Source organism: Giraffa tippelskirchi, chromosome 6 (assembly GCF_054371585.1).
Source record: "Giraffa tippelskirchi isolate mGirTip1 chromosome 6, T2T-mGirTip1v1.2.pri, whole genome shotgun sequence".
Taxonomy (NCBI): Eukaryota; Metazoa; Chordata; class Mammalia; order Artiodactyla; family Giraffidae; genus Giraffa; species Giraffa tippelskirchi.
In genome coordinates this window covers 43,771,077-43,798,349 of record NC_137280.1, presented here as the reverse complement: position 1 = coordinate 43,798,349, position 27,273 = coordinate 43,771,077, and the positions used below count along the sequence as shown (strand labels likewise).

Sequence of the window (27,273 nt, the reverse complement as noted above, 5' to 3'; positions counted from 1 at the left end):
CAAAGTGGGAGGGCCGGGGAAAATCAGCCCCCTCCCGGCGCTGTGGGCGGGGCCGGAGATCACGTGTTGACGCGCGAGCCCAGCAGGTGGGGGAGTCGCTGTTGTGCGGTGAGGCGGGGCCAGCGGCACGTGACTGTGGGCGAGTATCGTGGGCCTCAGCGCGAGGTTCGCTCGCACGAGGCGCGCGGCGGCCTGAAGCGAGACTGGACTCTGGCCCTTGCGTGCTGCCTCCTGTCACAGAGCCTGGTGGTTTCGCAGGAGTTCGTTTTCAGGCAGGCGAGTTCGTTCGACTCTAAAAGACACGTTTTAGCCCGGGAAGTCTTGTGATGGAGCAAAGGGCAGGCAGGTTTCGGGTTAGTTACAGAGCACGGAATCCCGGGAAGGGTAGCTAGTCGGGTTTTCAGGCGAGGGGTGGGTGTGGGTGTGTGAGGAGGAACTGGTTTATCTTTTATAATAAATGGCAGTAAGGAAGGATTACTTAGCACTTACTGCTGTGTCGAGTGCGTTTTACAAACACTATTAATCTCATTTAATCTTCACAATGTGAAGAGGAAGGCAATATTTTTATGTCCATTTTACAGACGCAAAACGAGGTTTGGAGACTTGTACCGACACCCGAAGCCACCTCTGCAGCGGGTTCAAGGAGTTCCGCTCCCTTTTGAGCCACTTGCAGTACCCCACCCACCCCAAGACTAGGGGGGCCGCGAGCGCGTGTTTTAGGGGGGTGCTCGTGGTGGGAGGTTGTGTCCAAGACATAAAGGACTTCTTTTTCTTTGTAAGGAGTCCCTTTCTAATCTGCTGAGCAGTTAACTACCCCAGTGTTAACTAACTCTCCCCATATTAAAAAAAAAAAAATCCACTTACTGTTTTCCTAAAAGGAAATGCACAGATAACATGAACAGTTTCATTCCCTTACGGGCAATTGTATGTATGTAACCACCACCCTAAAAGATGTGGAACACATGCGATATCCTAGCCCATGCCTTTTTCAAAAGAAATGATAAATTGACACATTAGATGCTAGTAGTTTTAAAATTTAGGCATTTTAAAAGATGCTGCTGCTGCTGCTAAGTCGCTTTAGTCGTGTCCGATTCTGTGCGACCCCATAGACGGCAGCCCACCAGGCTCCTTCGTCCCTGGGATTCTCCAGGCAAGAATACTGGAGTGGGTTGCCATTTCTTTCTCCAGTGCATGAAAGTGAAAAGTGAAAGTGAAGTCGCTCAGTCGTGTCTGACTCTTCGCGACCCCATGGGCTGTAGCCTACCAGGCTCCTCCGTCCATGGGGTTTCCCAGGCAAGAGTACTGGAGTGGGTGGTTTCTGCCATACATTAACATGAATGCACCATAGGTACATACGTGCCCCCTCCCTCTTGAATCCCCCTCCTACCCTATCCCACCCCTCTAGGTTGTAGGGCATGCGTTTTTAACATCCTTTTTGGCAGGTGTTTCTGGAGAAAACTGTTGCTCTGTATGCAGTATTTATATTACAAATCGAAAGTTTAGTATTCCAGATTTCTTGAAAACACACCTGGATTATGTGTGGCAAATATCTTTCCTGTGTCTTCAAGATGTACTTTTAATAGCAAAATGTTTCAAAAACCTTCATTGAAATAATCATGTGAATCATCCCCTTTGCAATGGGAAGGCAAGCGACAAGTCCTTTAAAGACTGCTTGGAGTAATCATCAAAATTCCTGCATCAACTATTTTCAACTCAACAGTATTTATTTGTCTGCTATCAGTAGCTCTTCCAGCAAGAAGCTGGTTTCCCATTTTAAAACCTCTCTACTGGGAAGTCAGCAAATCTTTGAGAAGAGAGTGGAACTATTTTCGTGGGCAGCTCCACTTTTTTATTCCTTAACTTTTTTTTTTTTACCCGTGAATTAGAATTTCCCTTGTGCCTTCCATCTCAATTTAATGTAGTTCTTGCCAGGGTCTTCATTTGGTAGATGAAGAAATGGGCCCAACAAATAATTTAAAAGTTAAGTGACTTGAGTCGAGTCATAGAAGGAGACATTAGACATTAGCAGAAGAGCAGAACAGTGTAGGTGATGAACTTGGTATAGAGGAGTTTAAGTTGAGGTTGTTGTGGGATATCCCCATAAAGAAATCCACAAATAGACGTATGGCTTGAGCTAGGAAGATAGATAAAGGCTGCAGATTCAAAACTGAGTCTTTGTGAATGTCAATGTAACTTGACGTTTTAAGTTCCCAAGAAAGAAGACCAATGATTTTTACATTCTGTTCAGTTACATTTATAATAATTGATCAGCTACCTCTAACATGTAAAGTATTGTCGTTGATGTGTGGGAATGTGTGTTAAAATGAATAGGATAGCTTTATAGAGGCTTGTAACTAAAAAGGAGATGTACATGATAACATTTTAAAGCATATTCAGGTGAATCCTATAAAGTATAGTAAAAGTGATGAGATTGCAAGAAGGAAGGAGAGAAATTAGGATGATCTGAGAAAGCTTAAAGGTAGTGGATGTTAGCTGATTCTTAAAGGATTGATATAACTTTTATCATGTTAAGGAGGAAGAAGGGCCTTCTGGACAGTGAATAACCTTGAGCAAAGGCTTGGAAATAAGAACTGTAATGTTTATTTTGGTAATAGAAACCAACGATCGTATGTTTTTGGGGCATAGGGTTTGAGAAGGTATAAAGTTTGAAAAATTAGGTAGGGCTCCATTAATAATACGTTGTAAATTCTTTATTAGAGCATTTCAAATTCAGGAATCTCTCCCTTTCAAACGTGAATTGTCCACTTAGATATTCTGTGAGGCCAATTGTATGTATTTTTTAAAAAAATTAATTGATAATATAGTAAAAGCTTGGAAACTCGTCAGTCTGTAAAAGGAGCCATGTAATTCCTTCCCCCAAGGTGATAGTTAAAAAAAAAAAGGATGTACTATGGTCACAATGATATAGACTCTTATCACTGGATTAGAATATTGCACATATGACTAACAGGTGATTTCAGTTTCATTTTGGTTTGGATCTTAAAGGTTTACATACTCCTTAATAATGCTTGTTTTCTGTGAGGAAGAAAAAAAATTCCAAGGATGAAGATTTTCCAGAAGGAACTTTGAATTAAGGCTTTTTATATATGACAAGTAAGTCTGTATATTATGTGTATTAAATTTGATTGACAAGTGAACATTTGCTAGTTTGTACTTCTTCAGGTATCTTCTTTATTGCAGAGAGAGGAAGAGAGCTGTACAGTGGGCATAGTTTATATATTTTGACTGGCAGCCAGATAGTCACACAGGTGGGTTGACCTCTGAATGAGAAACTGGATTGAAACTCCTATTAAGTCAGTCAGTGTTCCGAATTCTCTAAGTGAAGTGAAATCTTGTAGATTGGCATTATTTCTGATAAGATGATATTGGAACAGTGCTCAGTTGTAGGTATAAAGATGAACATCCTTCATACAAGTTACCTGACTGTGGTTATTGAAGAAAGTGCAGGCCCTTTTTTATGAGAGCTGCTATATTTATTAAGTACTTTGCTGTGTAGTTTTCTTTCCAGTTGGCATTATGTTCTGCTTCACTAAATTGGGAATTTAAAAGTTGCCAGATCAGATTAGTTTATTGAGTCTGATGTTCTGCCAATAATGCAATTTCTAAGTTTCTTAGAAATATTTTTTCCCATCTTGTAAATCTTGGTTCAAAATGGCTAGAGTTTTCCTTTTCCATGCCAGGTAAAGTAAACTATATTTGTGGGGAGAGTGATTAAGAATTGTGCACAAGGAGGTCTACCTTGTTTTATTGCACTTCACTTTATTGCACTTCTCAGATATTGTGGTTTTTACAAATTGAACGTTTTGGCAACCTGCATGGAGCAAGTCTACCAGTGCCATTTTCCCAACAGCATTTGATCTCTTTGTGTTACTGTGTTCGATTTTGGTAATTCTCACAGTGCTTCAAACTTTTTTTTAATTATTGTTATGTTTGTTATGGTGTTCAGTGATCTTTTACAACTGCAAGAGGATTTTGTCTCCCTGAAGGCTGAGATCATGATTAGAAGTTTTTTAGCAATGAAGAATTTTAAAATTTAAGTATATACAGTTTTTAGACATAATTGCACACTTAATAGACTACGGTATAGCTTAAACATAACTTTTATATGCACAGGAAAACCAAAAACTTTGTGTGACTCACTTCATTGTGATATTTGCTATATTGCGGCAGTCTGGAACTGAACTCATAGTGTCTCCAAGGCGTGTCTGTACATTAAAATCAGTTTACTCATTAGAGATAACTCATGCAAATACCAACATTTCTAAGCCTCAGTTTATGATTTATAAAATGAGGCCAATGATAATCTTCTTACAGAAATTTGTGTAAAACATTTCACACATAGTAATAAATTTTGTAAAACATTTCACATAGTAAATACTCAGTTTGTAAAACATTTCACACATAGTAAATACTCAGCATGGTAGCTACTATTCTTACTATCTATTCTTTTACTATATATGGAAATATTTTTTTTCCTTGATAGAAAGCTTAGGAAATAGCGGTTTTTTTAGATGATGTTAAACAGGACTTGGATACACATTAAACACATCCAATATAACCATGTTAAGAAATGTGCCAACATTTTGGGGAATTTTGTTCCACATACTCAAAATCTAGTACATTAGACTTCTGAACTCGCTGTTCTTCCACCTGGCAAGCCTTTTCATATGATAGCAATATGGCTAATTTCTTTACTCAGATGCCATCTTCTTAGTGAGGCCTGCTCTGACCATTCTAATTAAAATTAACAACCTGTGATGCACCTGCCTCTACTCCAATTCCTGATTTCCCTTAACATGCTCTGTTCTTTCTGTAGCACGGCATGCTGTGATTCATGGGGTCCCAAAGAATTGGACACAACTGAGCGACTGAACTGAACTATCACCTTCTAATATGATGTCTAATTTTACTTATTTTTATTGTTAATTATCTTTCTGTGCTAGAATGTAAGTTCCACAATGGCAGGGATTTTTGTTTCTTTTACACATGATATATCTCAAGAGCTTAAAATAGCACATCGTAGGTTTAAGTAAATATTTAAACAGAACTTTTTGATGAACTCTCATCCTGCTAAACTCCATGCTTAAACTGACATGACGTCTTTCATTTAAGATAAGAAACTCACTGCAGGGAAATTCATGCCCTATTAGATTGGAAATACTCAGACTTAAAAACATTTTTTTTCCATCCTGTTGGCCACAACATTCTTGGTAGGAAAAATAGCAATAATGAGCGTTTTCTTTTACTGTAACAACAGTGAACTATCTTTTAATATTCTGAAAACTTTTAAAGAAAATACTTACAAGTGCTAAAATGACAGGAACACTTCTAAGTATTGGATTGTGTGTTTTTTTTTTAAGGTAACATCTTCCCCTCCTAATTTTTAAAGTAATATTCTTTATAGAATACATAGGGTGTTAGTCTTCTCAGGCTGCCTTAACACAATCCAACAGATTGATGGATTAAACAATATAAATTAATTTTTCCCACAGTCTGGAGACTGGAAGTCCAACACTGAGGTGCCAGCAGGGTTGGTTTCTGTTGAGGCCTCTTTCTTTGGGTTGCAGATTGCTCTTTTCTTGCTGTGTCCTTTCTCATAGGGCCACCACTCCTATTGGGTTAGGGACCCATCCTTGTGACTTCTTTTAACCTTTTTAGCTCCATAAAGGCTTATCTCTAGAAACAGTCACTTTGAGGGTTAGTATGTCAGTGTATGAATTTTGAGGGGAAATCGTTCAGCTCATAAATACAGAAAAGAATGAAGGAAAAAAATCATCTATAATACCGTTAATTCCCCAGATAAAACTGTTAATTAACTACTGTTAATGTTTTTCCCATTTCTCCAGTCCTATTTCCTTTACATTTTCAAAGCTTTGAGATTATAATAGTATTTTTTCCACTTAACATTCTTTAAAGTGAAGTCAAAGACTGCAACTCAGATGCTTACAGCTATCAGGCAGACAGGCAAAGTAGTAATGGTAACTAACAGTTATTAAGCCCTAATTGTACCAAGTACTTTTCTAGAGGCTTGTATATATTATATATATTATCTTTCTTAACCTTAACAACAACCTTCTGAGATATATACCATTATTATCTCCATACTTTAGATGAAGAAAATAAGGGATAGGGGAGTAAAAAGAACATATTTAAGGATACACAGCTATTAGATAGGTGCATGGGCACTGAGACCTCACTGTTGAAATGACTGAAGTGGGGTGACTGGCTACTGTGGTGAACTTGAGAGAGCTTTTGCCATCCAGGGTGGATACCCACTGCTCATGAAGAAATGGTAGTCTACTGTAGCAGATCTTTGAGTTGATAGCAGCGAAAACTCTGGATTTTTATTTGAAATCTTGGCAGTTCATTAGTACAATTAAAGAAATCCCTGTTGAGTTAAACAGATGTCATCTGCAGATTGCATTCATGTTTATAAAATAGGCTTCATAATAGTAATATCTACCTTCTAAGTTTGATGTAAGAATTATACGAGGACATTTTATTTGCAACATATAGGTCAATGCCTGGCATGTAGTAACTTATTAACAGAATGAGTATCTTCTCCAGTCATCAAAATTCTTTATAAGTATCATTTACTATTGTTTTTGTTTTAAGAAATTACAAAACACATTAGTGCATATCTGTTGTAAAAATTTCAGACAATATGAAAGAATATTTAAAAGATTGAAATTGCATTTGCTTCCCACTCAACTCCTTTCCCCTCTCCATGTATAATAAAAAAGCATATACTGCAACATGCTATATTTATCCTTCTGGTACTTGCTTTTTTCATTTAATATGTCTTGGAGACCTGCTGAAATCAGTTTATATGAAGCTACTTCATTCTTTTTAAAGGTTGCATGGTATATTCTTTAGTGTGAATATACCATAATTGATTGAATTAGACTTCTCAATTGTCATTTGGGTTGTTTTCAATTTTTGCTGTTTTAAAAAAGGTTCTGCAAAGAGCATATACCTTTGTGCATGTTTGTAAATATTTCCCTAGGCTTGATTCTTAGATGGAATTGCTTTATCAAAGCACATTAAGAATTTACACAACTGCTGGACCTTTGTTAAATATATTTTTAGTAGCTTTGTAATATTCCACTTTATGAATCTACTGTTATTTAATTCTTCTTGTTGACACATTTAGGTTATTTCCAATTTTTTGCCGCTATATATAGTCCTTTAGTAAATATATTTGTGAGTAGGTTATGTTTTTTAAAAAGCAAATAGTCTGAGAGGAAGTTGTCAACTATTAAGTATATTTCTAACACTTTACTTTCCCAAAGCTATATATTGTAAGAAATGTATTTAGTGGTAATATATTATTTTTAGAAAAAGTAGAGCTTTGATAAAGTCATGGCCTAGGATTTTTAATGTTAGAATCAAGATTTTTGGAATTTTTTATGTTTTATTTTAGGTGTTGTCATCTGTAATGAAGATCACTGTGAAACAAGATTGAATAAAGCCTAGTAACAACTGGACTAGAGGTTTAGAAGAGAAAGTTAAAATTAGTCACTTTGGTTTTAGTGTTCCAATTTCATAATGTTTATTCTTTTGAATATTTAGGGAGTGGAAATTAAAATTCAGTGCTACACCAAAGAATGCAATAATATTTGTTTTTGTCTTTTTGTATGAGAGGAGGAGGTAAATAACCAAGAGATATAGTGATTCATAATGAAATATACTAAGTTGAATTTTATGATGTCAGTCCTTGGCATTATAATCTATGTAACTGATTTAATTGTGGACATCTGGGTGTCTGTCAGATTTTTTCATGAAAGACAGTATGTTTTTGGTGTTTTAACAGTAAGCTTTATGCTCTTTGGAACACTTGTGGTCCAGTGTTTTAGTTATTCTTGGTTCAAGGCTGATTTAAAGGAAGCAGGCCAAGAAAGTCATCCTTGTTTTCTTCTACTTCATTGCTTGCAAGGAGGAGTTTTTACAAGGTGAGCATATACTTTTGATCTTTAATACTCTGATTTAATTCTCTGATTCAGACAGAAGCTACTTTCTGTATCTGGTTAGTGAAATGTACAAAGTTTCTCTTTTTGCACCTAGAACAAAGGTTACTTGCTTCTCACTAGCAGTGCTTGCATGAGTCATTGTACTGTCAGAATTTTCCAGGTTCATTAATAGAATGTTTTAATTTACCTAATTAAGTTGCTTTTTCTAATATATTATCACGTTTTTATGAGAAAGAAAAGGACTCATTTCTATGTCTTGTGAATCTTTTCTCCTCTATTTTATGTTTTAAAACTGATTATGTAAATACAGCCTATCACGTGCAACTCTGATAGAGCACTTTTTTTTTTTTTTAATTATTGATTTTAGTTGGGGGCTAATTACTTTACAATATTGTAGTGGTTTTTGCCATACATTGACATGAATCAGCCATGGGTTTACATGTGTTCCCCTTCCTGGACCCGCCACCTACCTCCCTCCCCATCCCATCCCTCCGGGTCATCCCATTGCCCTAGCCCTGAGCATTTGTCTCATGCATCGAACATGGAATGGTGTTCTGTTTCACATATGATAATATACATGTTTCAATGCTATTCTCTCAGAACATCCCACCCTCACCTTCTCCCTCAGAGTCCATAAGACTGTTCTCTGCATCTGTGTCTCTTATTCTGTCTCGCATATAGGGTTATCGTTACCATCTTTCAAATTCCATATATATGCATTAGTATACTGTATTGGTGTTTTTCTTTCTGGCTTACTTCCCTCTGTATAATGGGCTCCAGTTTCATCCATCTCAATAGAACTGATTTCAAATGTATCCTTTTTAATGGCAGAGTAATATACCATTGTGTATATGTACCACAGCTTCCTTATCCATTCGTCTGCTGATGGACATCTAGGTTGCTTCCATGTTCTGGCTATTGTAAACAGTGCTGCGATGAACATTGGGGTACACGCGTCTCTTTCAATTCTGGTTTCCTCGGTGTGTATGCCCAGCAGTGGGATTGCTGGGTCATATGGCAGTTCTATTCCCAGTTTTTTAAGGAATCTCCCCACTGTTCTTCATAGTGGCTGTACTAGTTTGCATTCCCACCAACAGTGTAAGAGGGTTCCCTTTTCTCCACACCCTCTCCAGCACTTACTGCTTGTAGACTTTTGGATAGCAGCCATTCTGACTGGCATGAAATGGTACCTCATTGTGGTTTTGATTTGCATTTCTCTAACAATGAGTGATGTTGAGCATCTTTTCATGCGTTTGTTAGCCATCTGTATGTCTTCTTTGGAGAAATGTCTGTTTAGTTCTTTGGCCCATTTTTTGATTGGGTCGTTTATTTTTCTGGAATTCAGCTGCAGGAGTAGCTTGTATATTTTTGAGATTAATTGTTTGTCTGTTGCTTCGTTTGCTATTGTTTTCTGCCATTCTGAAGGCTGTCTTTTCACCTTGCTTATAGTTTGCTTTGTTGTGCAAAAGCTTTTAATTTTACTTAGGTCCCATTTGTTTATTTTTGCTTTTATTTCCAATATTCTGGGAGGTGGGTCATGGAGGATCCTGCTGTAATTTATGTCGGAGAGTGTTTTGCCTATGTTTTCCTCTAGGAGTTTTATAGTTTCTGGTCTTACATTTAGATCTTTAATCCATTTTGAGTTTATTTTTGTGTATGGTGTTAGAAAGTGTTCTAGTTTCATTCTTTTACAAGTGGTTGAGTAAGTAAGTACCAGTTTTCCCAGCACCACTTGTTAAAGAGATTGTCTTTTCTCCATTGTATATTCTTGCCTCCTTTGTCGAAGATAAGGTGTCCACAGGTGCGTGGATTTGTCTCTGGGCTTTCTATTTTGTTCCATTGATCTATATATCTATCTTTGGAGCACTTACTTTTTTAAGTAACTTGTACTATTGATTTAGTGAGGTGAAATTTTTACTGCAATAGTGCAGTAGCCATGTGGTTAGCTAGGTACAGAATCACTCAGAACTGAAAACAAACTTCAAAATCATGTTGCTTAAAACCTATTTTATGGTTAAAGAAAGTAGAATCTAAATGAGCCCTGAGAATTCTATGATTATCCATATATCTAATTTCACATGACCTTTTCTGTCATCATCTTAAGGGATTTAATTCTGTTCAAAGCAATATATATATTTAAGGTAAGGGGAATAATTAAAGACAAATATTAAGAGGATAATGTACTATTTTGTTACAGTTAGGTTTTGAATTTGAGCTATTTTTATAGTCATCTTTCCTGAGAAAGATTTTAGTGGTAGTAGAATTCTAGGTAAATAGTTGTTTTCTCTCTGTATGTTATATTCTCTCATCTTTTTGTTTCCATTGTCATTTTTGAGTAGTTAGATGTCAGTCTTGCTGTTGTTCTTTAAAAGGGTTTTGTTTTCTTTTCCCTCTGGTTTCTCTTAGGATTTTTCTTCTTATATTTGGGTTTCTACAGTTTATGATATATCCATGTGAAGAATTTATTTTTATTTCTTTCACTTGGGATTTGCTTGCTGTCTTGATTCTGTGAATTATTAGCTTCCATGAGTTCTGCACAATTCTCAGCCATTACCTTTTCTAACATTTTCATTACCGTATTTCTGTCTCTTTTCCTTCTGGACTCCAAACAAATTTAAGATAGATTCTGTTGCTGTATCCAACATGATTATTACTGTTAGATTGTTTATCTGAGATCTTTCTTGTTTCCTAAGATAAGTCTGTATTGCTATAAACTTCCCTCATAGAAAAGCTTTTGCTGTGTCCCATAGATATAGTATCATTGTGTTTTCATATTCATTTGTCTCCAGGTATTTTTTGATTTCCTCTTTGATTTTGTCAGTGACCCATTGATTGTCTAGTAGCATATTATTTTTGTTTATCATGCATTCTTGTAGTTGATTTCTAGTCTTATGCCATTGTGGTCAGAAAAGATGCTTGATATAATTTCAATATTCTTAAATTCATTGCGACTTGTTTTGTGGCTTGTCATGTGATCTATCCTGGAGACTGTTCCATGTGCACTTGAAAAGAGTGTGTATGTTGCTGCTTTTGGATGGAATGGTCAATATATAATCTATTAAGTCTATCTGGTTTAATGTCATTTGAGACCAATGTTTTCTTACTGATTTTCTACCTGAATCTTACATCTCTCCCCTGATGTAAGTGGGGTGTTGAGTTCTCTTACTATGTCAGTTTCTCTCTTTATGTCTGTTAATATTTGCTTTATGCATTTAGGTGCTCCTATGTTGTGTATTTATATATCTACAATTGTTATATCTTCTTCTTTAATTGATCCCCTTATCATTATGTAAGTCCTTTTTTGTCTCTTGTTACAGTCATTGTTTTAAAGTCTGTCTTGCCTGATATAAATATTACTACCCCAGCTTTCTTATGATTTCCGTTTGCATGTAATACTTTTCCCCGTACTTTCTCTTTCAGTCTATATATCTTTAGCTCTGAAGTGAGTCTTGATAGGTAGCATATACAGGTCTTGTTTTTGTGTCCATTCAGCTATTCTGTGTCTTTTGACTGGAGCATTCACTCAATTTACATTGAAAGTAATTATTGTTAGATATGTCTTATTGCCATTTTGTTAACTGTTTTGCAGTTCTTTTTTGTTTTCTTCTTCTTTTGCTCTCTTCTTTTGTGATTTGATGACTGTCTTTAGTGTTATGTTGGGTTTCTTTCCCTTCTTTTGTGTATCTATTATAGATACTTGTTTTGTTATTACCATGTGAAAGTGAAGTCTCTCAGTCGTGTCCGACTGTTTGCGACCCCATGGACTGTAGCCCACCAGGCTCCTCCATCCATGGGATTTTCCAGGCAAACGTACTGGAGTGGGTTGCCATTTCCTTCTCCAGGGGATCTTCCCAACCCAGGGATCGAACCCTGGTCTCCTGCATTACAGGCAGACGCTTTTACCGCCTGAGCCACCAGGGAAGTCAGCAATCTGATTATCATACTGATGTGTGGTTATTTTAAGTTGATGACGTTTTAAGTTCTAACAGTTTGTAACAACCAGCACTTTTGCTTCCCACCACCCATATTTACTGTGTTTGATTTCATATTTTATATCTTTTTGTTTTGTGTGTTCCTTAGATACTTATTATGGATATAGATGATTTTACTCCTTTTGTCTTTTAACCTTCCTATTAGCTTTATGAGTGGATGATTTACTACCTCTACTATGTATTTGCCTTTACCAGTGAGATTCTTCCTTTCATAATTTTCATATTTCTAGTGGTGGTCTCTTTTCCGCTTGGAGAAACTTCCTTAACATTTTTTATAAAGCTGGTCTACTGGTTCTAAACTCTTTTAGCTTTTGCTTTTCTGTAAAATTTTATATCTCTTCTTCAAATCTGAATGATATCCTTGCTGAGTAGAGTATTCTTACTTAAAGGTTTTTTTCCTTTCATCACTTTGATTATATGGTGCCATTCCCTTCTGGTCTGCAGAACTTCTACGAAAAAGGCAGCTGATAGTTTTATGGGAATTTCCTTGTACATGCAATGGAGATTCAACATTCTTACTAATTTTTATGCTTAGTAATTAGAGATGTTGAAATAAGTATATAGTCATTTGGAAAAAATAAGTAAATTATAAGTGGACCTTCACACAAAGGTCATACTTAGCTTATGCTCTAGCATGGTATGTGATCTTGAAAAGAGTTCAGCCTGTTCTGTAATGAAGGTGAAATCTTTAGAAATACATTGGTAGAAACATAGAGATGGGTACAGTATTGTGAGAGTTTTAAAATGTTGCAGTTTATGTCTTCAGTTTGAAGAAAATCTGAAAGCATAATCTGGAAGAGTTTTGTTTCCACAGAGACACTAAGCACCATCCACCTGCAACGACCAACACCAAACCCAAACCACAAGGACAAGAAAACAGCTTTTTTCCCCTGTTTGCCATTTAAATGGATAGACCATAGGTTGTAGAAATTGACTAGAATGGAAATAGGAGGAAGTAATAACCAGTATATGCAACATAAGAACAGTAAAAGTTTTGATTCACGTTAGAGTTGGGATAATTTAAGGTTGCATATTATAAACTACACAGCTAGATAAAATACCAGACACGAGGATGAATTTCAAATGACTCAAATATTTAATGTAAGAAATGTACTATTAGAAAACATAGGAAAATTCCTTTATAGCCTTGAAATGGAGAGCCTTTCTAACCATAACTCAAAATCCCCAAGCTATAGAAATTATAGATTTGACAATAAAAATTGCATGCAATAAATAAAAAGATCCCAACAAACAAAAGCAAAGCAAAAAGGAAAGCAGTTTTCATAGGGGAAACTATTTGTAATTTTTAGTAGAAAAAGACCTAGTCTTTTATTTATTTTTTTTAGAGTTTAAGTTCATTTTATTTATTTATTTATTTTATTTATTGATTTTAGTTGGGGGCTAATTACTTTACAATATTGTAGTGGTTTTTGCCATACATTGACATGAATCGGCCAAGGGTTTACACGTGTTCCCCATCCTGAACCCCTCTCCCCTCTCCCTCCCCATCCCATCCCTCCGGGTCGTCCCATTGCCCCAGCCCTGAGCATTTGTCTCATGCATCGAACCTGGAATGGTGTTCTATTTCACATATGATAATATACATGTTTCAGTGCTATTGTCTCAGAACATCCCACCCTCACCTTCTCCCTCAGAATCCATAAGACTGTTCTATGCATCTGTGTCTCTTACTCTGTCTCACATATGGGGTTATCTTTACCATCTTTCAAATTCCCTATATATATGCATTAGTATACTGTATTGGTGTTTTTCTTTCTGGCTTACTTCATTCTGTATTATGGGCTCCAGTTTCATCCATCTCAATAGAACTGATTCAAATGTATCCTTTTTAATGGCAGAGTAATATACCATTGTGTATATGTACCACAGCTTCCTTATCCATTCGTCTGCTGATGGACATCTAGGTTGCTTCCATGTCCTGGCTATTGTAAACAGTGCTGCGATGAACATTGAGGTACACGTGTCTCCTTCAATTCTGGTTTCCTTGGTGTGTATGCCCAGCAGTGGGGTTGTTGGGTCATATGGCAGTTCTATTCCCAGTTTTTTAAGGAATCTCCCCACTGTTCTTCATAGTGGCTGTACTAGTTTGCATTCCCACCAACAGTGTAAGAGGGTTCCCTTTTCTCCACACCTTCTCCAGCATTTATTGCTTGTAGACTTTGGATAGCAGCCATTCTGACTGGCATGAAATGGTACCTCATTGTGGTTTTGATTTGCATTTCTCTAACAATGAGTGATGTTGAGCATCTTTTCATGTGTTTGTTAGCCATCTGTATGTCTTCTTTGGAGAAATGTCTGTTTAGTTCTTTGGCCCATTTTTTGATTGGGTCGTTTATTTTTCTGGAATTCAGCTGCAGGAGTAGCTTGTATATTTTTGAGATTAATTGTTTGTCTGTTGCTTCGTTTGCTATTGTTTTCTGCCATTCTGAAGGCTGTCTTTTCACCTTGCTTATAGTTTGCTTTGTTGTGCAAAAGCTTTTAATTTTACTTAGGTCCCATTTGTTTATTTTTGCTTTTATTTCCAATATTCTGGGAGGTGGGTCAGAGGATCCTGCTGTGATTTATGTCGGAGAGTGTTTTGCCTATGTTTTCCTCTAGGAGTTTTACAGTTTCTGGTCTTACATTTAGATCTTTAATCCATTTTGAGTTTATTTTTGTGTATGGTGTTAGAAAGTGTTCTATTTTTCATTCTTTTACAAGTGGTTGACCAGTTTTCCCAGCACCACTTGTTAAAGAGATTGTCTTTTCTCCATTGTATATTCTTGCCTCCTTTGTTGAAGATAAGGTGTCCACAGGTGCGTGGATTTATCTCTGGGCTTTCTATTTTGTTCCATTGATCTATATTTCTGTCCTTGTGCCAGTACCATACTGTCTTTATGACCATGGCTTTGTAGTAGAGCCTGAAGTCAGGCAGGTTGATTCCTCCAGTTCCCTTCTTCTTTCTCAAGATTGCTTTGGCTATTCAAGGTTTTTTATGTTTCCATACAAATTGTGAAATTGTTTGTTCTAGTTCTCTGAAAAATACCGTTGGTAGCTTGATAGGGATCGCATTGAATCTATAGATTGCTTTGGGTAGTATACTCATTTTCACTATATTAATTCTTCCAATCCATGAACACGGTATATTTCTCTATCTGTTTGTGTCCTCTTTGATTTCTTTCATCAGTGTTTTATAGTTTCCTATATATAAGTCTTTTGTTTCTTTAGGTAGATACATTCCTAAGTATTTTATTCTTTCCGTTGCAATGGTGAATGGTATTGTTTCCTTAATTTCTCTTTCTGTTTTCTCATTGTTAGTGTATAGGAATGCAAGGGATTTCTGTGTGTTAATTTTATATCTTGCAACTTTACTATATTCATTGATTAGCTCTAGTAATTTTCTGGTAGAATCTTTAGGGTTTTCTATGTAGAGGATCATGTCATCTGCAAACAGTGAGAGTTTTACTTCTTCTTTTCCTATCTGGATTCCTTTTATTTCTTTTTCTGCTCTGATTGCTGTGGTCAAAACTTCCATAACTATGCTGAATAGTAGTGGTGAGAGTGGGCACCCTTGCCTTGTTTCTGACTTTAGGGGAAATGCTTCCAATTTTTCACCATTGAGGATAATGTTTGCTGTGGGTTTGTCATATATAGGTTTTATTATGTTGAGATATGTTCCTTCTATTCCTGCTTTCTGTAGGGTTTTTATCATAAATGGATGTTGAATTTTGTCAAAGACTTTTTCTGCATCTATTGAGATAATCATATGGTTTTTATCTTTCAATTTGTTAATGTGATGTATTACATTGATTTGCGGATATTAAAGAAACCTTGCATTCCTGGGATAAAGCCTACTTGGTCATGATGTATGATCTTTTAACTATGTTGTTGGATTCTGTTTGCTAGAATTTTATTAAGGATTTTTGCATTTATGTTCATCACTGATATTGGCCTGTAGTTTTCTTTTTTTGTGGCATCTTTGTCTGGGTTTGGAATTAGAGTGATGGTGGCCTCATAAGCCATCTGGTCCTGGGCTTTTGTTTGCTGGAAGATTTCTGATTACAGTTTCGATTTCCCTGCTTGTGATGGGTCTGTTAAGATCTTCTATTTCTTCCTGGTTCGGTTTTGGAAAGTTATACTTTTCTAAGAATTTGTCCATTTCTTCCAAGTTGTGTCCATTTTATTGGCATATAGCTGTTGGTAGTAGTCTCTTATGATCCTTTGTATTTCTGTGTTGTCTGTTTTGATCTCTTCATTTTCATTTCTAATTTTGTTGATCTGATTCTTCTCCCTTTGTTTCTTGATGAGTCTGGCTAATGGTTTGTCAATTTTGTTTATCTTCTCGAAAAACCAGCTTTTAGTTTTGTTGATTTTTGCTATGGTCTTCTTTGTTTCTTTTGCATTTATTTCTGCCCTAATTTTAAAGATTTCTTTTCTTCTACTAACCCTGGGGTTCTTCATTTCTTCCTTCTCTAGTTGCTTTAGGTGTAGAGTTAGGTTATTTATTTGATTTTTTTCTTGTTTCTTGAGGTACGCCTGTATTGGTATGAACCTTCCCCTTAGTACTGCTTTTACAGTGTCCCATAGGTTTTGGGTTGTTGTGTTTTCATTTTCATTAGTTTCTATGCATATTTTGATTTCTTTTTTGATTTCTTCTGTGATTTGTTGGTTATTCAGAAGCATGTTGTATAACCTCCATATGTTTGAATTTTTAATAGTTTTTTTCGTGTAATTGAGGTCTAATCTTACTGCATTTTAAGACCTAGTGTTCTAATATTTAGTGAGCTTCTGAAGTCAAAGAGAAAAAGGTCATCCTCCCAGTTGAAAAATGGGAAAAAGAATGATATTTTAGAGAAGAGGAAATGCAAATGGCTCTTAAGTTGTCTGAAGGATACTATACCTCATTCATAATTTAAAAACTACCAATTAAAACTTCACTGAGATACTTTACCTACCAGATTGGTGAAAATCCAAGTGATAATACACTCTTGTGGTAAGGTATGGGAAAACAGGTATTCTCATACTTTGTTGATGGGAGTATGGATTGGTACAATCCATATGAAGGACAGTTTGAGCATATTTCAGGTGCACATACCTTTAGGCCAGAGCTTCCTCTTCTGGGAATTTATCATACCTGCATACATGTAAAATGACATACGCATAGCTTTTTAGTTGTAGTATTGTTTATAACAGCAAAATACCAGAGACAATTGAAGTGTCTGTTGGTAGAGTTTATAGTATATCTATGCAATGTCATACTACAATAACTGTTACAAAGAATGATATAGTACTTTATATACTGTAATGGCAAGATCTCCAGGATGTACTTTTAAGTGAAAAGACAGGGTATAGTCAACAGGTATGATATAATACAGTCTATTTTTAAATGGTGGTGAAAATGCATATTTACTTGTGTTTGTAGATTCATAAAGAAACTCTGGAAAGGGTACACATGAAACTAGTAACCATGAATTCTTATGGTCATGGGGGAGAGTGAAAACTGGGTAGTTAGGTCATAGGAGTGGGATAGAGTATTTTCAAAAAGTTAGTAACTTCTTTTTTGATTTTTGATTTATGTGAATATTTTGCCTATTAAAATAATTAAAGAAGAAAAGGAAAAACTGAATTAGGTTTGCTATTACTGTTAAACAGATACTTGATAAATAAACATTTCCCTCTTTTTGTCTTTCTTTTTCTTTGTGTTTTCTTGGCGCAGGAAGTGGCCCAGTACAGACATGAATAGTGAGAAATAAGCAAAAATTAAAGCAGTTCTTAAAAGTGGCCAAATTATCCAAGGATTTGTCTAAACTAAGTATGCAAAAACATGAAATATACTAAACTACAGATTCATTTCCCTACAGAATAGATAAATTGAGTTTGTGTTGGTAGATGAAAGACAAGGAATGTCAACATGAATTATTTACTCTGTATTAAGTGTCTTGCTACTAAGTGTGTTCTTACTGCTTAGTGGTCTGTGGAGTAGAACGATTAATTTTCCAGAATATAAATTATATGACACTTTTGTATTTCTGTTTTATGTATGACTTGTGATAATACCCTTTTCTTTGCCAAAGTAGACTTTTTCCTTTGATGGATATATGAAAGGAATTTGTTTTATTTACAATATGGAAGTTATTATTGCTCTTTTTAAATAGCTGGTAAAAAAGTTCAAATTGTGTGAAAGAGAGTACAATGGGAGAAGAGTTTCAATTCCTCCACAGGTCCCTAGGTCCTTCTTTAAGGAGTTTCTTAAAGTGTGAAAGTGAAAGTCGCTCAGTTGTGTCCGACTCTTTGCTACCCCATAGACTATAGAGACCATGGAATTCTCCAGGCCAGGATACTGGAGTGGGTAGCTTTTCCCTTCTCCAGGGGATCTTCCCAACCCAGGGATTGAACCCAGGTCTCCCACATTGCAGGTGGATTCTTTACCAGCTGAGCCACAAGGGAAGCCCAAGAATGATAGAGTGGGTAGCCTATCCCTTCTCTAGCGGATCTTCCTGACCCAGGAATCGAACCAGGGTCTCCTGCATTGCAGGTGGATTCTTTACCAACTGAGCTAACAGGGAAGCCCGATGTTTCTTAAATGGGCATTAAATAGTTGAACATTTTTTCCTTACCTATTCTTCTATTTTAAGTTCTTTAGAGAGAGGTCATCTGGTAATGTTCAAATTTCCTAGGGTGCAATATATATGAAACTTGAGAGTCTGGGCCCTACAACCGCTGAATATGTGGTGATTTTCCTAGATATGTTGTTGTTGTTGATTTCTCATTCAATTTTATTTTGATCAGAAAACATAATTTGTGTGATTACAGTCTTCTTTAATTAACTTATTTCATTTCCCAGCACATAGTCTAGCTTGGTGAATATTCCATAGGCATTTGAAAAGAATTTGTAACTTGCCTTTGTTGAGTGTCCAACTCTTTGCGATCCCATGGGCTGTAGCCCACCAGGCTCCTCTGTCCGTGGGATTTCCCAGGCAAGAATATCGGAGCGGGTTGCCATTTTCTTCTCCAGGGGAACTTCCCGACCAAGAGATTGAACACTTCTTCACTGCCTGCGGATTCTTTACCACTGTGAGCCACCTGGGAAGCCCCTCATTGAGCATAGTGGTCTATAAATGTAAATTAGGGCAGTATGTTGATAATGTCATTAAAGACGTTTGTATTCACACTGGTTTTTTTCTTTTGGCCTACCTTTTCTTTCGTTTACTGAGAGACGAGTGTTAAAATGCTCTAAGATTGTGGATTTATCTTTTTCTCCTTGTACTTTTGACAGTTTTTGCTTCATGTGTCTTAAAACTCTTATTAGGTACATTCAGATGTGTTCTGGAAAAATTGATTCTTATATCATTATGACATGATCCTCTTTATCTCTGTTATTGCTCTTTGATTTGAAATCTGTTTTGTCTGGCATACTAATATAGCCATACTAACTACTTTCTGTGATTGCTCTTCAAACTGTCTGTATCTTTATGTATAAAGAGTGAAAGTGAAAGTGAAGTCGCTTAGTCGTGTCTGACTCTTTGCCACCCCATAGACTTTAGCCTACCAGGCTTCTCAGTCTATGGAATTTTCCAGACAAGAATACTGACTGACTCCTTCAACCTTGACATATTCATAAGGGCATGTATTAATATCTGTCTTATAATTAAGATAAATTGCATGAAGTGGACATTGCAGTTTGTCTTTCAGAAAGGAGTGGTTAAGACTAGGAATTGTAAGATAAAGGTTTGGACTCTAGGTCTGCTCCTGACACTCTGTGTATCTTTCAGCATATCATTCTAGTTCTTAGTCTTACTTTTCCCAACTGTTAATTGGGAATAATACCTACTCATGTCTCATAATTATTTTGAAGATGAAATAAGATCATGTATGCTCAACAGTGCTAGCACGCACTGACACATCAAACATCCAATAAAAATTGTGGAGTCTTGAATCTCAATACAACTACTGTGAAATGTTTGCAAAATTGTAGTAGATAAAGTTTGTGGGAAAATTCTGTACTTAAACACATACTGCTTTTTTTCAAAATTATTATGTATATGAACACACATGAAGAATCTATTACTGAAGATAAATGTTCATGTTTACTTTACAGGTATTGGTTTGCCTTGAAACAAGGTTTTCAAGTGGCTTTCAAGTATAGCAGCAAAACTGAAAACTTCGTGGAAAAACAGATTAATGATAGGGTGACAGATTTGAGCATGCTAAGGCTGTTTGAGACCTACCTGGAAGGTTGCCCACAACTTGCTCTTCAGCTCTACATCTTTCTGGAACATGGTCAAGCAAATTTCACTCAGTGTAGGTCTTTCTTAATTCCTTGTGTTAGATGGATGCTACTGATATCTTTTGTCAATTGTATAACTCTTTGGCAGGTTTTATATTTGTTTTTATCATTTTTTAAAGAGTTATTTGTTATTTTTGAAAAGAAGTACATAGTTCAAATATCGAAAAGTATTTAAAGGTGTACTGTTTCTCCCTCCCCTTCTTCCTATTCCTTCTCTTTGCCTACAAATGAAACTATTGTCAGCTTTTTAATGATTCTTTCAGAAAAAATTTTTTCAGAACCTATCTTTATTCTCTTATCTTTTATGGAAATGGTAACGTGAAAACTGTCTTTGTTTTTTTTTTTTTACTTAACGTATGTCTTGGAGATCTAAACATACTGGTACAGAAAGAGTGCCCACATTTTATTTTTATTATCTGCATAGTTTTACAAATTATAGATGTATCCTGAATTATCTAACAACCTTTATGTTAATTTAGGTTGTTTCTAATATTTTACTGTTGGAAAAAAATTCTGCAGTGAATAATCTAATGCATGCATCCTTTTGCATGTGTGAAGTTCATCCATAGGGTAAATTCCTAGAATTAGAATCATTGTGTAAAAGTGCATCTGTTACAAAACCAATGTTGGCTTGCAAATTGGTCGATATGTTACTCTTTTATAGCGGATTTTCTCATGGTTAAATGTATTTTAAAAGGACAGTTTGGTATTTCTATTAAAAAATATTTTAATAGGTGTTTATTATGAGATGTTAAAAAACTACTTATTTGCTAAAAATAGTTGCACTTTTCATTAGTGATGAGGGTTCCATGTGGTCTTGGCTTCACCTCAGAGTGATAGCAGATTGTCCTCTCCCTTGGAGTTCTCTCTATGCTAGATTTTCTTGTGAGACAAGTTCATTCCCCTAAACAGTCTTCCTGTTCCCAGTTCCCATAAACCTCTAGGTGTAGTCCTTTCTAATATTTTCATATTTGTTAGTGTAACACTGAAATGAGCCTACAGCGTATGAGACCTCTTTTTCCTTGTGATGCCCAGAATAGTTGTATGTTATATAGTCCCTGAAGCTAAAGATCAACATTTAGAGTTTACAACCTGTACTTTGGTAGATCTGCTGATGTTAACTATGGCTGCTTCTGTGTGGTGGGATCATGAATGATTTTACTTACTTCATCTTCTTTATATTTTTTCTGAATTTCAAAATTTTTATGTTTTGATAATTAGGAAGAATAATTCAAAATGTAACAAAAAATCAATTTGTGTACAGAACGACTTCAGAAAACTGAACATATTCTTTTATCTTTGTTCCTTCCTGAAATCGTGCTAAAGAGGAAAGTAAAGGAGTGAAAACAATAAAACTCATAAGGACAAAGAGAATGAAGGGTAGAACAGCAGACTAGAAATATCAGTAAATATTTAGAAGATGGAAAGCAGATGGAAAACTTGGGTTATTCAAATCAGTTCCACCACCACCAAAAGGCTAAATTATTTGAATCAATTCTCCTGAAATTATGTGAAACAATTGGGTATATAGTTTCAAAATTCTTCATAAAAGCTTAAAATAATCTGATACAACAGGCCAAAATATGCATGAAAGTGGGAGTGCAGCAGGGTTGAGTAGGACTGTGAAGGCATTTACACCCTGAGGAGTTTTACAGAAACTTACGCACAGCAGATTCAGTTTTGATGGCTTCCCAGAGTCCAGAGGACTGTAGACAAAACTCCGGGTCCTCACAAGGGAGGGATATCTAGTAGAAAATCCTACTTGTAAAGGTGACATGCCAGAAGGCACCCTCCCCCTCCTCAGGGTAAAAGTAAAGCTACCTACCTCTAAATGAAAATTGACTGCATAAACAAAAGTAATACTATGTGGTTAAGGAAAAGAATGAAAATACAAGACAAATAAATACAAGACACGTAGAAGATGAATGGAGTTAAATGCCTTGTACAGTTCAGGAGAAAGGTAAAGCAGAAATGAATCTGGGCTTTAATTAGACCTTAATTTTTTTTAAAGAATATATTATTAGGAAGACAAAATTAGATATTATGTTAGTCTGCTTGGGCTGCCATAACAATACCACAGACTGGGCAGCTTAACCAACAGAAATATATTTTCTCATAGTTCTGGAGACTGGAAATATGAGATCAAGGGGCCCAGTCTGGTTAATTTCTGGTGAGGACTCTTTGGGTTGTAGATGGCCACCTTTTTGCTGTGTCCTTATATGTCTTTCCTCTGTGTATGGAGAAAAAGTGAGATCTCTGGTATCTCTTTGTCTTCTTACAAGGATACCAGTCCTGTTAGATTCAGGCTCCACCTTTATGACCTTGCCAAACCTTAATTGCCTCCCTAAAGGGCCTATCTCAAAATGTAGTCACATTGGGGGTTAGGGCTTTAACATATGAATTTTGGATGAGTATAATTCAGGCCATGAAAGATATGAAAATAAGCATTTTTTAAAATATAAAAAATAAGTAATAGCAAATTACAGGGATAAGAAATCTGACCAATACCACAAATTTCACAAGAGAAAGAAAAGTAATATGTTTTTCTTATTTTAATGCTCTTTAATACAAATTTTTAGTATCTGATTGGCTCTTGATTTGATAATGATTTTATAATTTCTGTAGAAAAGAAAAATTCAATCTTTTTTGTAGCATAGTTAATAGGGATTTTATTTTTTAATTTAGAAAAGTTTCTTTCAACTTCACAAATTATTGATAATGTTATATGTATATTTTTGGATTATTATTATTATTATTATTGTCACATTTGAAACAAACTCTACCAATTTATTCAATAATGTGGTTTAAAATCAGGGTATATCAAGATTTTTTTTGATGAAGGAACTGATTTTAAATACTGTTTGAATTGACAACACTAATTTATTGTTGATGTCTAATTTAGTAAATAGTGGTAGTCTTGATTTTTTCCACTGGTGTCAATAATGTCGAATCAGAAGTTAAAAAGAATCTGTATAGATGTAATTGGGCAAAGTCATTCCATACTGAGAGAAATGCATAAACAAAGGCATGGTTTTGCAAAGACAAGGAAATTCAGTTTGAATAGAGTGTAATGTACAGATTAGATTAGCAAAATGGGCAGAAAAAGTATATTGGAAACAGGTAGGTAAGCAGGAAATGGAAAATAATGTCAAATAGTGTCAAGGAACAAGGATAGATCATCATGCCTTAATGTTAAGGAATCAAAGACCTGTTGATGGCAGGATAGTGAAGCGTTAAGATAAGGCAAACTGCTTGAAAATCCTAGATCTGTTGCTTACTCATCATAATTATACAAGCAAATCTTATAAACAAATCCTCCTAAACCTAAACTCTTCTCAATTTCCCTTTAGCTAGAGCCCCAAAATGATGACAGTTGCTTCAGTACACTTAGGGAAAAATGTGGAAGAGGGAAAGTAGGAGTAGAAACAGGGAATGTAAGCAATTAAAACATCTTATTTTTCCAAATATTATAAAAGTATATGACCAAGTGAACACATTGCCAGGGCTTTGCCAGGCTTGGAAGGAGTCTGGGCAAGCATGGGTCCCTGAAGTTTAAGCTCCGCTACCTTCATGATAAACCTTCCTGTGAGGTAGAAATTTTGCTTAATTTTAAACTTTAATATGTTTAGTATACATGTTGTTATTTCTAGGGAAGCCTTCAAAGAATAAAAGCAGTGTATCTCTGAAGGACATGTGTTACTAGATTGAAAAGTTGATAAAATGGTCCACACCAAGCCCATCATTATAACATTTCAGAGACTTAAAGATTTTAGAAGATTTGAAAGACAGTAAAGATTGTTTAAGTATAGAGAAAGTGAATAGCTTTGAAATTCTTAACTGTAACACTGGAGATTAGAATTTAAAAGAGAAATGATTTCAAAGTTTTATTGGAAAACATTTTTAAACTTTGAATTATATTTCTGTTGAAACTGTATATCAAACATGGAGGGTAGAATAAAGACATTTAGAGACATTCATGATCTCAAAAGTTCAGCTTAGGTGCAGCTTTTCTCAGAAATGTCTGGAGAATGTTTGATCCAACCATGAGAATGAAGCAAGAAAGAAATAATGGGAAACAAAATCAACAGTGAAGAAAGGTAAAGGCAAATTCTGGGAAGACAGGAAAGCAAACTTGGACAACAGCTACCTTTGACCAGAAAGATCATATTATTATTTTTTTAAAAAAGCCAATAGATGTATCTGGGGAGTTTAATTAATATGAAGAGTTTGCTAAAAAAATATTTATGAGTCATGAAATAACAAGCAAAGTAAGGAACAATGAAATGTTTTAAAAATATTGCATTGTATACTTGAAAGTTGTCATGTTGACCCACCAAAAATGTCATGGGGGGATGAGGTATTAACTAACCTCATTGTGGTCATCATTTTGTGTATATATGTATATCATATCACCACATTTTAAACTTGTATATATATTGATAATATCTCAGTAAAGCTGAGGAGTTTTTTAAAATTAATAAAATACTTCAACAAAAAAGTTTTAAAAGGAGAAGAAATACAAGCAGAATGTAGTAACTTGGCCAAGCAACTTTTAAATCAATAAGCAGTGTGTAAAGTAGATAAATTTAAAAAATAGCACAGTATGTGTTTTATTTAGAAATAGGGCAATAATGTCAGAAGAAAAGCTAAAAGTTGATAGTGTTTTTTTTTCTGAGGGTCCCTACTGAGAAGTGAGAAGGGGCAGAGCGAGCTACTGCTTTTTTTCTTATAAGTTCTGTGGCATTTATTGATGTTTAAAAATGAAGTATATGTACTGGATTTGGTAGAAATTAAAACCAGTTCTAAGAAAGACACCACTGAAGGGCAGTTTAAGGGAAATGATGTTTTAATTCATATTTTTGAGTTAAAGAAGAAAGTCCAACTAATTAGTTCAGTCCAGAATGCTATATGCTAAAACCAGGAGAGTGGACAAAGTCATTTGTCCATAGATAGATCTGTGTTAAATCTGCCTTTTTTTCCTAATGTATTGACCTCCAATGAGCTTAAATGGGAATGACTAGCATTCTGTATTCTACTCTAAATTACTTTCTTCTAATTCCCTACTATCTTTGCTTTCAGTTTTAGGTCCCCAGCTTTGACGGTGGGATAACGACATGTTTTTCCAAAGTAGTGATTAGCTTGCTTTTCTGTTATTTGATGGGATAAAAAATGGGCTAAAGATGTAAAACCTATTTATAAGTTTTAGATCATATTTGTTCATCTGATCTTTCGTCATAAAGACATGGGAAACTGAGCTGTTAATACCTCATACTTATGTTAAAATTTCCATTTAACCTCCTTCCCTGTCTTCCTGCTGTTTTCTTTTTTGGATGCCATTTCTCAGTGAATTAGGTTTATGCCCAAGGCCAGAGTTAAAAAGACTGGAAAAGCTAGGACTATAACTAGTCTCTTAGAAAACTTCTGTAGTATGCAGTTTGCATTGTACCAGGTGGTGAAGAAGATTTGTCCAGTTAATTTATTCACAGTCTGGTATAGTGGTTAAGTACACCAACTTTGGAATTGGCCAGATTTCAATTCATATCTCACCTCTCTGCAACTTGCTGGCTGTGTGATTTGGGTCAAGTAATACATATATTCTCTAAGCCTCAATTCCCTCATATGTAGTATAGAAATACTAATATCTAGTATATAAAGTTGAGTATATAAAGTATACTTTATATGAGTATAGAGAGTATATAAAGATGAGTATATAAAGTATATAAAGATGAGTATATAAAGTACCTGACTTGTGTTTGTGGCTGAGTATATACAGATAAAACATGTATGGTGTATAATAATATTGCTATTATTATTCCTATAACTACATCTTTAAAAATTTTTTTGTTTTGTAGATGCAGCCATCATGGTCTCTTGCTGTGCTGTTTCTTGGTCGACTGTTGATTATCAAGTAGCTTTAAGAAAATCCTTACCGGATAAAAACCTCCTTAATGGACCCTGTCCCAAGCTTGTATATCTCTTTTACAAGTTGTTTACATTATTATCTTGGATGTTGAGTGTTGTGCTTCTTTTATTCTTAAATGTTAAGATTGCTTTCCTTCTGTTGTTACTTCTTTGGCTTTTAGGTATATTTTGGGCATTTAAAGAACAAACTGAATTTTGTGTTTCCACAAGTATGGAAATCCTATACAGGATTGTTGTTGGATTCATTCTTATCTTTACATTTTTTAATATTAAGGGACAGAATACCAAATGCCCAATGTCTTGTTATTATATTGTAAGGGTATTGGTCACATTGGGGATATTGATTGTGTTCTGGTTTTACCCACTCTCTATTTTTAATGCAGACTATTTTATACCTGTCAGCGTTACTATAGTTCTTTCTCTTTTCCTTGGAATTATTTTTCTTCTTGTTTATTATGGGACTTTGCACCCAAACAGAAATGAAGACACAAAACTGGATGAAGTTGATGGAAAACCAGTTGAAAGAGATTGTAGAATGAAGTATTTCCTCATGGAATAAGCTATTCACTTAAGAGATATGTTTTCTTATTTTTTATTTCATTGGTTAGTAAAGAAAAAGTTTGTGTATGTGTGTGTTGTTTCTTATTTTTGCCTGCCTTAATTTGAGACCAGTTCTAGTACATTAATTATGACTGTTAGTATAATAATGTTTTTATTATTTAATTTATTGCCTGGTAAAGTTGCCATCTTGAGCCTGAACTGAAAGAAAAGGTCTAATTCTCATAATTAGAAGGTAGAATTGAATTGCCTCCAACATTTCCCTCATTGTTTCTGAGCTAAAACTGGTGTTTGTCTTCTTTCCTCTATTTTCTTTATCCAGTTATATATATATATATATATTTTTTTTGTTTCAGTGAGTTGGAGACAGATTGAGTAGAGGAAAAGGAAAAGGAGGGAAGAGGAAGAAAACAAAATGGAAAATTAATCATTTAACCCATCTTAACCATTTTTAAGAATATAGTTCAGTAGTGTTAACTATATTCACTTTGTTGTGCTGCTCTATTAACATTTTTATCTTGCA

General features: G+C 35.3%; 1 protein-coding gene and 1 non-coding gene across 6 annotated transcripts; one reads left to right on the top strand and one right to left on the bottom strand.

Annotated features, from left to right (window-relative positions):
* Positions 1-127: 127 nt before the first annotated feature.
* XKR9 (XK related 9) lies at positions 128-26,819 on the top strand. Of its 5 annotated transcripts, XM_081501758.1 has the most exons (7): positions 128-272; positions 3,007-3,114; positions 3,202-3,269; positions 4,838-4,967; positions 7,445-7,973; positions 20,082-20,284; positions 26,123-26,819. In XM_081501758.1, the coding sequence occupies exons 5-7, from the start codon at positions 7,702-7,704 to the stop codon at positions 26,749-26,751; spliced, it is 1,104 nt and encodes a 367-aa protein (XP_081357884.1). In that variant the 5' UTR covers positions 128-272; positions 3,007-3,114; positions 3,202-3,269; positions 4,838-4,967; positions 7,445-7,701; the 3' UTR covers positions 26,752-26,819. The 5 variants fall into 5 exon arrangements, with proteins under 5 accessions (XP_081357884.1, XP_081357885.1, XP_081357886.1 ...); XM_081501759.1 differs by lacking the exons at positions 3,007-3,114; positions 3,202-3,269; positions 4,838-4,967; XM_081501760.1 differs by lacking the exons at positions 3,007-3,114; positions 3,202-3,269; positions 4,838-4,967 and having other exon boundaries at positions 128-276; positions 7,835-7,973.
* On the bottom strand, positions 11,840-11,912 carry TRNAY-GUA (transfer RNA tyrosine (anticodon GUA)). The gene has a single exon. It is a non-coding gene; the product is annotated as a tRNA-Tyr (tRNA).
* Positions 26,820-27,273: the final 454 nt, after the last annotated feature.

Coding starts and splice junctions, on each gene's coding strand:
- XKR9 (XM_081501759.1), top strand. CDS start 7,702: ATGAAATATACTAAGTTGAATTTTATGATGTCAGTCCTTGGCATTATA. Junction 7,974..20,081: donor CAAGGAGGAGTTTTTACAAG/GTGAGCATATAC, acceptor TTTACTTTACAG/GTATTGGTTTGCCTTGAAAC. Junction 20,285..26,122: donor TCAAGCAAATTTCACTCAGT/GTAGGTCTTTCT, acceptor TTTGTTTTGTAG/ATGCAGCCATCATGGTCTCT.